Source organism: Crocodylus siamensis, chromosome 7 (genome assembly GCF_052110815.1).
Source record: "Crocodylus siamensis isolate JL-2025a chromosome 7, ASM5211081v1, whole genome shotgun sequence".
Lineage (NCBI taxonomy): Eukaryota > Metazoa > Chordata > Crocodylia > Crocodylidae > Crocodylus > Crocodylus siamensis.
In genome coordinates, this window is record NC_143401.1 from 78,421,033 (window position 1) to 78,434,849 (window position 13,817).

A 13,817-nucleotide genomic window follows, 5' to 3' on the forward strand; every position below is an offset into this window, starting at 1 on the left:
AAATGAATTTGGTTTTGGTGTTTACTGTAGATATATCAGAAGTATCAAGCCTGGTTTTCCCTGGTTTTGCTGGATGACCTGCTGCATATTTGAGAAGTGAATTCTGAGCTTTCTTAGCATTTTTTACATATTTTTTTCCAAGTGATTTGCAGATATCAGAGTTCAGTTATTTAAATGGGTGGAATTTGTTAAAAGGCATAAATAAAGCTTGCCAAAAGTTCTTGAACGATGACCTTTATCTGCATATGGCTTATATAGAGATAAAATGCCTAACACAAAGTTTTTATAAGTATCTTCAGACATAACCATTTACCATAGCAATTGCTATGGCTTACCAAAAAAGTTCTGAAGTTGGAATCTTAGTGCAGATGCCATGGTAACAATGTATAAACATTCCATTTCAAGATAAAATGTTGAGAGCCTCCTTCACTACAGATGTGGGAAGTGGGGAGCCTGCCATTTCACATTCAAGTGAAGTCTCAGAAGCATCATCTGAGAATATCTCTAAGTCTACAGTAAACATGGTCACTGAAATCGGTGAAGGTGATGACTCTTTATAATATTATATATATTCTATGAGAAGTATTCTAGATATTTTAGAAAGCAGGCAAAGAAAGGCTTATGATTAAATAGACAGCTTGAATGTACAGGATTAAGGATAAAGTCAACTGAAAGATGGTTGAGTGGTGAATTTCTGAAGTTGTCTTGTTCTTTCTAGTATTTGTATGTGCCAGCAATTCTCTACCAAACCCTTTTTTAAAGCAAAGACTAAAGAGACATCAAAAGAAGTTTGTTTTGAGGAATAATTTAAAGGAAGGTAACAAAAACACAAGTAATGGATTAAATTAGGGAATAAAAGGTAGTGTGGAGGAGAGTTTGAGCAGAGAGAAAGGTTCAGTGTAGAGAAATAGATTTTTAAAAAGTTAGCATTAGAATTTCCCTAGAAAAATACGGGATGTTAACTGCTACTTTGTGTCCTCACAGAATTACTTCCAGCACTACACAGATGCTCCCTCAAACTTTTAACTGCACTTGATCTCATTAAGGTGTTATCACCATGCTGTCCCCCAGCACTACCAATGTAGTCCCAATGCAGTGTCAGTTAAGACAAAAATCCAGTGGGCCCGACTTGTTGAGTTTGTTTGTTAAGCTTTATGCAGACCCCTTGCTTGTACAAATTATACTGAGCACATCACTCCATCTCTTTCTCTCTCTCTCTCTCTCAGCAGCACCCCGTCTTTGCAAATTGATTTGAGCCCATCATCTTCTGAGCCATCAAATGAGTGTGCTGCCAGTTAGCCCAAGGCAGACATCCAGGCACTTGTGACTCAGTTTCAGCTGCACTCTGTAATTATGAAAACTTTGGTCTATGACCACTTTGTCCAAAAACCTTGCCAAGGAGCATTTCATTTGGTCCAACAAACAACGATGGGTAAAAATAAATGGGCTGGAGATGTAGTATAGCAAAGATAAGGCTGCCAACAGCTTTGAAGTCTTTTTAACTAGACTGCTTTCTGCACACACCCATGTAAAGAGCTGAGGTTATGACTGGACAAATGTAGTGGCTGTGAAGGTAAGCTGCAGTGAAAAAGGGAAGGCGTACGGGAGTAAAAGAAAACTCAGAGCTTCACCTTAGGTAGAAATAAGCCTTTTCTTCTCCTCACAGAGATGGGAATGCTTGAAATGCCATGTCTACCATGGTTGCACATCAGGGAAATATTGAACTTTATATTTTGTTTCACAAAAACTATTATGGCACAACACATTTTGTCAGCAACAAGAACCCATACGAATGTTCTGTGCCTGACATTTCCTTCTAATCTAAACTCTTGTTTCATGCAGTGTCTTCATTTTAAATGAGGAGCTTGAAGCTGTTTTCAGAAGCTCAATATTTCTGTTTTTTTTACAGTTCACATGAATTAGCAAATGTGAGGCTTCCAAGAATACATTTGAATAATATCAGGGAAGTTGGTAGATGTTTTGTCACCGCATTCGTAATCTATTACAGCTGTATAAAATGGTTTGCCAACAAGTATGAGTGTCTTCCAACACTGGGATTCCCACGGTAGCTTGAAAATGCCATTACCCAGGGCACTATGCAAAAAAATATGTAAAAAGCCCAGCCTAAATGACTGAGCAGAAGATAGAAACATTTGCTATCATGATGTTCTCTTACCTCTTTATAATGCTGGGCTCCACGGCACCAGGATCTGTTTGGAGTGGGTAGGTTTTGTTTGTAGATTGTAGCTGAGAGCTTACCTTGACAGCAGCAACTTGCATCTGATACACACTTTGACAGTTTATCCTTTGACCTTCCCACCCCAACATCATTTCTTCTCTTTCCTGGACTTAAAATGCAAGTCCTTAGCATGAAGTATAAGAAAAGGCTGCCAGGTAGAAAATGCCTGCTCAGTTTTCCATTTCATAGATTTCATAGACATTAGGGCTGGAAGGGACCTCGGGAGATCATCGAGTCCAGCCCCCTGCCCAAAGGGCAAGAAGTCAGCTGGGGTCATAGGATCCCAGCAAGATAAGCATCCAATTTACTCTTGAAGGTGTTCACTGTAGGTGCTTGAACCACCTCCGCTGGCAGACTGTTCCAGACCTTGGGGGCTCAGACAGGAAAGAAATTCTTCCTTATGTCCAGCCTGAAACGGTCTTGCAGGAGTTTGTGACCGTTCGACCTCGTCATCCCTTGGGGCGCTCTGGTGAACAGACGTTCCCCCACATCCTGGTGGTCACCCCTGATAAACTTATAGGTGGCCATCAGATCACCCCTGAGCCTGCGCTTTTCCAGGCTAAAGAGTCCCATGGCTCTCAGCCTGTCATCGTAAGATCTGTTTTCCTGACCTCTGATCATGCGTGTGGCTCTCCTCTGGACTCTCTCAAGCTTCTCCACATCCTTTTTGAATTGTGGAGCCCAAAACTGGATGCAGTACTCCAGCTGCGGCCTCACCAAGGCCAAGTACAAGGGGAGAATGACGTCCCGGGATTTGCTCGAGAAGCATCTATGGATGCACGCCAGCATTTTGGTCGCTTTACTAGCCGCAGCATCGCATTGCAGGCTCATGTTCATCTTGTGGTCAATGACCCCCAAGTCTCTTTTTTCTGTAGTGCTATCCAACGTAGCACTGCCGAGCCTATAAGGGTGCTGCAGGTTTTTCCTCCCAAGGTGGAGAACCTTGCATTTTTCGGTGTTAAACACCATGAGGTTCTCGTCTGCCCATTTGCTGAGCTTGTCCAGGTCAGCCTGGATCACCCGCCTATCTTCTGGCGTGGATGCTTTGCCCCAAAGTTTGGTGTCATCGGTGAACGTGGCCAGTTTACTCCTAACTCCAATGTCCACATCATTAATGAAGATGTTGAACAGTATGGGTTTATCTTAATTCAGCCTTTTGGTTTTCCTTACACTGTGAGGGGGTGGTTTAAATTAAAAAAAAAATCAGCATTTACTCAGTTACTTTATAAAAACAGCTGAGAAAACTATGGATTTCCTCTTATACTTGGAAAAAGACAGTATTGATAACTGTGTGTTAGTGCTAACTTTTTAAAACCACGCACTGTGCTTTTTCAAACCTCTACATTCATTCTACCGCTTTCCTTTCATTAACTTTCTCTGCAACTTCTTGCATATTTACAGAAATTAAAACTACAAAAAGGAGCGGTAGAGGTGACCAGCCAGAAGCTCCTACTTACCGAAATATTTGCATTTACTTCAAGTATTAATAAACTAAAAATACTCCATCCTCCCAGCAAAACCAATTCAGCCATACCTACTTCCCCAGATGCTTGTAGATGTAGGCAAGTTTTGCAGCTTCCCCTGATGACCTGCTGAGCCATTCAATGCTGAAAACTGAATTCCAAGGTTAAGGAACTCTTATTTATGTGCACTGCCCTGCCAGTAGCTACGTGCATTTCAAACAAAGGGTGCCCCCAGCTCAAGAGCTCTCAGTGGAGTGGAGTGGAGTAAGAATTGGGAGTATTCTTAGTCCCAATAACCTGGGAAGGAGTAAATGAGTCCCCAGGAGCTGCGTGTTGCTAGACAACTCTGAACAGCTCTTATTCAAAACATCCTAACCATTCCTAAGATGTAGACTTATTTATACCACTTCTTCCTGGAGATTTCAGACACATAACATGCAACTACTACAACTTTTGTCATTGACCCTTGAAAAAACTTCGGATCGACCTCTGCTTCTGATTTTTCTCCTTCCTAATCCTCATGACTGGATTCTTCACCCTTTTTTGTTGCTTAGGACTTTCACAGACAACAGCTTTCTCTTCCTCTGGTAAAATGACTAGTATAGCACATAGTGGCTAGAGTTGGCAGAAGAGTAACACCAGCACAAAATCCTCTTGGCAGATACTGCTCTGACGAAGTCTGACTGTCCTAAAGCCAGTTGCCACTTCTCTCCAACTGGACTATCTAGACTGGAGATTATGTGACTATGAGCACTCTGAAGAATATCCTGAGTCATTGAATCACCTTAGATGGCCTCTGCCGATGGGCATCCTGTAGAGTCCCAGCTGTAATTTGCAGTTTCTACCCCACACCGGCACTCTAAGGAGACTAACTCTCATCGGGGAGAGTATGATGAGGGATTCGCATGTTACTCAACACCTCTCCTTCCACCCCTCCTGCTACACCAGTGGGGATAAATTGGACTAGTATTGTATACAGAGCTTAATATGAACCTTCTGCAGTCAGAAGATCTTCACTCCCATCCCTCTGGTAATACTGCGGTGCATGGGAAATAAGCTTTTGTTTGGTATAAACTGCCAACTTGCATAGTGCATAGGTGAAACCTATGTTTTAACTGTGGTGTGAGTTGTGGCTGCAGAGCTGATTAGCCAATAACATGAAGATTCTATTTCATTTAAAGAATGATTTATTTTAATAATTTCAGATTGCTTATTAGAGGCTTCCTACAAAATAGAAACATAATTTATGTAAAACTCCATGGATAACATTAGGCATTAAAAATGCATGGCTATAGGAACCACAGGCAGCATGGTCTCCAGAACATAAAAAAAAAAGAAAGAAAAAAGATAAACCAGATTACCACAGTGGTTCTTAGCATGGTTTTAAATCACATTCCTAAAGCCACTTTATGCTACTTTCATGGAAGTTGTCTTAAGTCTAAGAAAATGAGGCTCATAGGGCATTTATAGATGTGCTCCAGGAGGCCGCGGGGGTGCTTTAATTATTGTGCTGTGCTAATTAAAAGCTCCCAAGTGTCATTGTATCAGTGTCCTCCGGCTGAAAAAATGGCAGCGGGACACTTTGAATTAGAGCTCGCTCCATGAGCTTTAATTTAAAGCGCCCTACCACGCTTTTTCAGTGCAGGGACGCTAATACATGTGATGCTGGAGCACATTAATTTCTGCACTCCGGCAGACTCGATTGATTCAATGTGTCAGATTTACAGCACATTGGAGCAGCCTTCTTGCATGTGTGCAGGTGCTAATAATGTCTCTATATGGTACACTAGTTTCTAGTCCTAGGCTCTACAGACTGAAAAAGAGCAAATGTAGTCAGTCCCTGTTATCTTCAGCCACTGAAATAAATACCAGTAAGACATTTCCTTGAGTTCAGTGGGATTTGGATCATGTCTAAATACAATTACAGCTTACCTATATACCAATACTAGGAGCAGCATTCTAGAGATGTTTTTAGTGCCTCTCCGATCCATAAGAAAAGATGCAGGCTTGGAGATGGGTGGATTCCAAACAATTCAGATCACTTAGTGATACCCTTTTGCCCTCAACTGATGCTGTTTTATCCTCTATTTGGGTCTTAAAAGTAACTTGCTACCTCTCTTTTTTTCTCCCTGCAGGATTAAGAGAACGACAGCATGGTGTTAACAGGCAAAAAGCATTGCGAAGCCTTCAGCATAAGAATGCTGCAGAGAGAGAATTGAACTCCATGAAGGTAAAAAAAATGTACTTGTGCTTCTGTAGTAGTCAGCAGAATGCATTCAGGTTTAAAAAATGATCATCTACTTCCATGCCGGGTGTTAGCATTTGTTTTTGTTTAGTCAGACTCCACTTAGGCAGCAGAAAAGCCAAATAAAGTGATGGCTAAGATGTGTCTTTTTCCAATATGTTTCATTCATTTTATGAACCATATTCTTGTTGAAGAAAAATAAAATGCATGTTCTTGAGAAAACATTCTCATGTTGGGGAGACCAGACCCAGGATATGTAAGCTAAGTAGTTTTCCAAACTGAGATATACTTATCCTTCAATCCCCACAAAATAAAACCTTTTCAGCTCAACACAATTATCTTTCCTCTTTCATAAGGACAGTCAAGTTTGTGAGCTCACAAAAAGAGAGGAGGAACAGCTACCAGGTCCAAAAGATCCACTTATATATCAAAAGATGGGAAGGAAAGAAGGAATATCTAAATTGTAAAAATAAATTACAATGAATGATTCAAAATATTTCAGTATGAGGCTTACACTAATCAGACAAGTATTTCTGATTTATTTGTGGACTATTAAAAAGGGACTTTTATCTGTGTTGCACTTAGGAAATATTTTTTTTCTATTTTGTTAGCTGCTGGAGTCCACAAGATGCATGCAAAATAAAGCATTTCATTGGACATTTGTCCTCAGTAGTTTCAGAAACTCTAAAGGAGGTGGAGAAGTTTGGAAGCCAGGCAAAGGTCTTAAATCTGTAGGTCAAGGTAAATAAAGTGCAGCACAACATGAAGCAAAGATTGTTGCAAGCCCTGGAAAATAATTAGGAAAGGGAGAACATATGTTCCCTGAGGCTAGGAAATTATTGAATTTAGAGCTACAAACAGCATAGGAGGTGGGAAAATTTTCTTTGGCACTCCATTCTGTAAGTAAATTCTTGATCTCTGTATTTAGCTCTCCAAATCTACTCCCCTTAAAAATCCCAATTCAGGGATTATTTAACACTGGGAGTGTCTACATGAGATGCTACATTGCTGTAGCTTATTGCTTCAGTACCGTAGCATCAGTGGGTACAAACTGTAAATGTTGACTCCATGGTGATGAGCTACCTCATTATAGTGCATAACTGTGTCAATCAATATAGCTGCTACAAATAACTATGCACCATCATTTTGTACTTTGTAACGCAAGTACTAAATGATGGTGCAGTAGCAACTGAGCTGTGGGGAGCATGTGTAGATGTGCCCATGCTGTTTTCTAAAGAGAGAAATAATGTAGCAAACAAGGCAAGACTATGGTGTGATTGTCTTTAGCTTGCATTCCTCTAGTGGGGAACAGTACTCTGAGCCTCACATATCTGATAGCAGAAATCTAGCTGAAGACCTGTGACATCAGTGTTCTTGTTCTGAGAGTGCAGTCAGCCAAGAAAAGACTCTCCATGGTTATTGTACTAGAAATAATAAATAATATCAATAAAATAAGTATTTGGAGAGAACAGAGATTGGAAAATGTGGGAAACATAGGTTATAATCACAAGAGATAGTAACACATATATAATATGGCTCCAGTGACAATAAAAATCAAATTCCTCAAGTGAAAATAGTTTCTGGATTAAGTAACTTGCTCTGCCTTCAGGTATAATATTAAAGCTCAGGATGTATTTTCCCTTCAGAGGTTCAATTTTCATGTCATTCTACAAGCTAGTTATATTTTTTAATTATGGAATGCTTGATTATTGCCACACAGATACCATTTTGTTAGATGTGGCATAACATTTACTGTCTGTAAAACAGAATATCAAATACGATCTACATTTTTACCAAAGTGCACATTCCTCTGAAAAAAAATAAAGGCTCTTCCATCTCTTGGCATGCCCTCTGTTTAAAGCAAGAATTAACTGACAAAATATATGTGCCAGGTGAGTGATGCAGAGTCAGTTTGCAGACTGGATCTTGTCCTATGGCCTGATCTGACACATGAGGCCATGCCATCTGGCCCACAGAGCTTGGAAATTTGGTGGGAGGGGAAGGGGAAGGCAGGGGAAGAGGGGAAGGAGGAGAGGAGCGGTACTAGTGTTTAATTGCCATCACTCCCCTGCCTCCAAATTTCCAGACCCATGAGGGACTCTGTGGGCCAGGTGACATGGCTCCACAGACTGGATCTGGTCCCCATAGACTGGAGATTAAGCACCGCTGATCCAGTCAATGGTAGGAGGATAGATGGCTTCTATAAGTCGGTGACAAAACCACCCTTCCCTTATCATGTGGTCTAAGTAACCTGAGGAAAGGTTATAAGTGAGCCATACAATTCTATAGTAAGCCCCAACCCAATCTACAAGAAGTTTTTGTTTGCATGTGGATAATGTATAATGTGTAATACCTTACACAATTAGAAGTTCAAAGGGACAGTGTAGGCAAAATTAAGGTAGCTGGAGTGATGTTGTGAGCAGGTTGATGTACCTGCTGCTGTGCAAGTGGGCTTTGTCCCCTTAGGAGTCTTTCAGACACTCCAAACAATAGTCTACAAGTAGACTTGGATACCTGCAGCCTCACTGTCTAGCTTTGCTTCCTTGGGACGTCCTCAGCTAGTCTTTATAACACAACACAATAGTTCTTGGTCCAAACAAACAAATGAGTAAAGCAAACCTTCTGTAGGTGGCAGGAGAGGGCCTTTTAGCTCTAGCTGTTTCTAGAGGTGAGCTCCTCTGGGTTCAGTCTGCTTTCTGTCTGCAACTGCTTTGTCCCTCAGCTCAATCTCCCTGCTCTCTCCCCTTCAGCTAATCACTCACAGCTGGGCTCCTACCCAGGGTTGGCTGCCCCCCTTAAACGCCAGACCACCCTGCTACAGGCATGTTGTAGTCAAACTATTTATTTGTGTGGTTTTTCTTATATCCTAAACAAAATATATATTAACCAGTAATGGGAGTGCCATATATCTTACTCCAAATTATTCATTATTATGGTTTCTAAATGGAATCTTTGTCATGCATATCCAAATGCCTTTTGGTTTAACTATGAAAACCTGTAGGTGCCTGAATGTTGCTCTATTCAATTCAAATAGTAGGAAAATGTGTCCAAATGTGGGATAGTTCCAATATGCATATGCCCAAGGAACAGCTGGCAATGATGCTTTCCCCCACTGTTTATAAAAATTGAATTCTGTTGTATTGCTAACAGTCAACGTTTGAACTAGTTGTTTGAATCTGTACATGACATGGATTGATGATCTCAGCATAGTTCCTAATAGACCATCATGCAACTCAAGTTAGTTGGCTGCCTGGTTGGTGCACACTGAAGACAAATTAAGGAGGTAAAGAAATTGGTTTCTTGCACCAGGAGGTGGTCAGTCAGGGGAAAGCGTTGACAGACAATGGTGGTAATGTGTAGAAACAAAAGCAATCTAGTTACCTATGCTCTAATACTTTCAGTTATGTTTCTAGGGATTTCAATCTGGCAGGTTTCATGAACAATAAACAGCTTCAATGAACAACCTACCCCAGTGGGGGCCAAGCTTTCTGGCAGGCACACCACAAATTAAGCCCCAAGTTTCCTCAAGTCCCACTCTAGCCTCCTTCCCTGGGCTGCTCTGCTTTCTGCTCCCTGCTCCATTCCCTGACCAATCTTCTGCTTTGATGTCTGCTCTCTCCCCAGTTTCCTGTGTGTTATGCACACATGCCAAAGGTTGTCCATCCCTTACCTAAACCAGTGAGTCCCTCAGGCAGTCATTCCCTGTGAACCTAACCCCACAGAATTTTCTTGGGAGCTTAATGGGAATTTGACTGAGCAAGGACTGGGTGCAAAAAACTGGGGAATCAATTGATGTAGCAAGCAATGACTGTAACCAAGATGCAGCAGTTTAAGCCATAAACTTGAGGCCGTAAACTTAATTGCATGTAGTGAACACTACGTAATATGTCATCTGGGTAATAATTCAGAGAGATTTAAACTTCATGCTGGTATTGTTAATATAATGGCACAGGTTCTGTCACAAATGGGGAAATCAGGCATATGATAAAGGGTCATTTTCACAGTCACAAAAGCTAATTTTGGTCACCATCAATCAGTACTATTTGATGCAGCCAAGACATGACTGGTAATTAATTAAATGTATCTAGAGCACTTCTAGAAAATTGTGTGTATTTTTTGTCGGAGAAAACATGGAGAAGTTTTCCCCACGATCATATCTGATGCTTTTGAAAAACAGCTCTGACCCAACTCCCACATAAATACACAGCAGAAAATCACAGCACACCTACATAATTCATTTTGCACTGCATTTTTAGACTGTAAGTTCTTAGGGTATTTAAATATTTCAGCAAATCAGCATGAGACGGCAGGTTGTAATCTAGAATTGACAATTGTCATTGACACATATGTTGTTAAACAAACATAGGACCAGCTACTCCAACTGAGAGACTCCATTAATCATTCAAACTAATACCTTGAAAATATTTACTTTTTGCACAAAATGGATCAGATTTTTCTCTGAATGTCTACAGAAAATTCCGAGTTAATTTTACAAACATTTCTTTGAAATGGCAAAAGCTGGAATGGGGGGGAGAAGGGAGGGGGACCTCATAAACAAACCTATCTGGTATTTTAAACCCTGAAGGTGAAATAGTTGCATGCATATAATGCAATAGAATATTTTAATAATTTGGATCTTTTTCATTTCCAGGAATCTCTGGCACCACAAAACACAAAAATGATTTCATCCATAGTCATTTCAGAGATGATTGATGGGAATAAATCAAAAGAAAATAGGTCTGCTTTGCCTTTGCAGTCTGTGATCGCTCAGCCTAATACTTATCAGACAAAGCAATCTTTGGCTAATCATGGTTCAGTCAACATTAATAGAGCATTCACGTTACATCCCAGCAGATTAGAAATTCAGGCATCTCTAGATGACAGTGTACGCAGAACAGACTCTCACACCAGAGAGGAAAAACAATGTCATAACCAGGAAAACGGATTTGCATCCATAACAATTACTGCTAGACGAGTTGTTCCACCTTCTAACAACACAGTGCAGGAAGCTGCTACTGATTCACCGTGTTTGAAATGCAGGGGAGGCAATCTGCTAATGAATGCTGCTACTACTGCTTCCAACAATGCAGGTTCAGCTCAGCACTGCAGACCTCTGTATAATCAAGGATCTTGTACAAACCAAAATGCCACCAGATTAAAGGTTCCTGAAACTTATTCACAATCATGTGAAGGGCATCAAGGCTGGATTTTTAACTCTGAAAGCAAAGAGAATAGAATATTTCCTCCTGGAAGTAATCGAAGGGGAAATGTACCCGTTTCATTCACTTCATGTATTCACCTCAGAATTTCTCAGCAGTGTCCAGATAGAATCTATTACGTAGACAAGTCGCTCTCTGTCTGTATTGACCAACCTCAAATTAAAAGCCAAAAAATTCATAGATCAATATTGTCCTTCAATATAAATTGCAGTTCACCCAGATTAACACCAGATGGAGTAGATGGTATAGCTAATGGAGGGCCAAGAGCTGAGGCACTTAAGAGAAAGCTCTCAGAAGAAAACAAGACTCTACTCAGAACATTTTGGACTGCAGATTTAAAAGAAAATACTGCAGATAAAAAAAAAGCAGCAAATAAGGAATGCCTGGGTACTGCATATCCTTGGAAAGGCACGCCTCCCTCTGAACTACTATCATTTGTAGATATACCCAGAGGAACTAATAATGTGAAAGCCACAAAGAAAGATGATGATGATGATTCTGATAAACAGGCTGGTGGCAATCACATAAAATTATCTATCCAAGTTCCTAAGTTGTGTTGTGAGACAGGTGAGTAATTTATATAAACCTGAGTCTGATCACTGAGATTCAGACTGGAAATAGACCCACCATAACAATATTATACAAGCAGGTAGTAGAAATCTTTGCTTTTGCAGGAATAAATACATGATGAATCTCAGGGCAAACTACACATTTCAAATTCTAGGACTGTCATGTTTGCTCTACCAGTGATGCATGCCTTTCACCAGATTATATGGGTGAAGCATGACACATGTTTTCAGGATTAAAATCCCTATTTCTAATACAATATAAATATGTGTTCCAAGGTTCACACAAGCTTTTGCCCAAAATTCAGCTAGATGTCTGTGTTCAAAGTATTCAGTTTTAAAATATGAGTCTGAAGAGAAAATGATTTAATTCAGACTGGTTTATGCTCCTTTATGATTCAGAAATTATTCTGTTTCTAACCTCAATTGGAAAGTCACATTAATAGGACTAGACTTCTGGCAGCTGAAAAACAACGAGAGTTTCCCAGTGTAAAGGCTGCAGGATTAGCCCCAGAAAACTTTTGCAAGATTTCTTCCAAGTAGCTCAAAGCATTTTGCAAACAAAATAATCTGCACATTACTGTGGGTTAGGGAAGGGGAAAATACTATAAGGATTTTATACTCACCACTGAGTTGTTATTTTCACTGAAGTGCAATTCAGCAGCTGATTTACAGTGCACTTCAATAACTGCAGCTCACTTTATTGAGCCATGTAGGGAGAGAATGCAGATAGGCAGAGTACAAGCATACAGGGTTAGAATTTTTTCCTCCTCTTTTGCAAAATACTATGGAATGTAGTAATAACCAGCAGTGGTCAGATCTTAGCTGAAGTATTTTTGACATGTACTTTGTCTTTGATTGGCCAGATACTCTTTGGGCGCTAATTAAGGTCCATTCTACAGAGACAGACAAGGTTCTTTGGGTAAATCCAATATCTTTTATTAAACCAACTAAAGTAGTTGGAAAAATTCTTCTTTGCAAGCTTTCAGGTACAAACACCATTCTTCAGGCTGAGAAAGCATCTGTAGTTATTCTGTGCTCTTCCTGGATGGGACAGAATAGAATAGAAGCCAGAGGCCAGTATGCGAGAATGTCAGGCAGGTAATAATGTGCCATAAATCCAATGTATATATTTGGTCCATGAGTTTTTGTATCCAGTAAGTTGATGAAGTGAAGCTAGTAGGTTTGTCTATGAAAGGTGTTTTGTAAATTCCTTTGAGGATTAGAACTGGAAGATTGCAGAGAGAGTGGTTTTCTGGTGAGAAATGTGCCCCCACCAGTAATTGGGTATTCTTGTCTCTGACAGATTTTCAGTGTGCGTTCATTCTGGTGCATAGTTGTTGTATGGTTTCTCCTACATATTTTCCATCAGGGCATTTGGTGCAATGGATGAGATATATGCCATTTCTGGAGGTGCAGGTGTAAGATCCAGGAATGTTGATAGTTCTGTTGTGTGTTGCAGTTATTGGAGGGGGGAGGAGGTGTCAGCAGGTTTTGCATTTTTCGTCATGGTCTGGATCCATTCAGTGTGTTTTGAGCCATAGGAAGTTTGCTTCTCGTGGTGAGGTTGGCAAGGTTTGATGCTTGTTTAAAGGCTAGGACTGGTGGTTCTGGGAAGATCTCTTTAAAAATTGGGTCTCCTTCTAGTATGGGTTGCAATTGTTTGAGAATTTTCCATATAGGTTCCATGGAGAGATGATATGTCATAACTAGTGGTGTGCAATTCATGGGGATTTTCTTTTTATACTGCAGCAATTCTTCATGTGGTTTCTGGGTGGCTCTTTCAAAAGTGCAGTCTGTCTCTCTGGAGGAGAGTCGTTGTTGGGTGAAAGCCCTTTTTTTCCTACAGATGCAGGGAGGAGAAAAAGGCACAGAAATCTTAGATTTTCTTCAATCACACAATGACTCAGGGAACAGAATTCTGGTGGACCTGTTTCCTCTCTCACCTCCTTGTTACACCTTCCCTTCTCTGAAATGTTTTATGTAATCTTTATTATTATCAAAGTACAAATGTTTAAATTAGAAGATACTTTATTCAATAAAGCTGCTGTTGTGTATCCACAGTGAGGTCAAGATTCTTAAGAA

At 40.3% G+C, this 13,817-nt stretch overlaps 1 protein-coding gene across 5 annotated transcripts in view; it reads left to right on the forward strand.

The window, feature by feature from the left end:
* The window catches only part of C7H10orf90 (chromosome 7 C10orf90 homolog), a 260,979-nt gene that overhangs the window by 175,345 nt on the left and 71,817 nt on the right, over positions 1-13,817 (forward strand). For all 5 annotated transcript variants that reach the window (XM_090057715.1, XM_090057716.1, XM_090057717.1 and 2 more), the window contains 2 exons: positions 5,838-5,932; positions 10,599-11,733. In XM_090057715.1, the coding sequence (XP_089913841.1) occupies positions 5,927-5,932; positions 10,599-11,733 (1,141 nt within the window). In that variant the 5' untranslated portion in view covers positions 5,838-5,926. The remainder of the gene's footprint in view (positions 1-5,837; positions 5,933-10,598; positions 11,734-13,817) is intronic.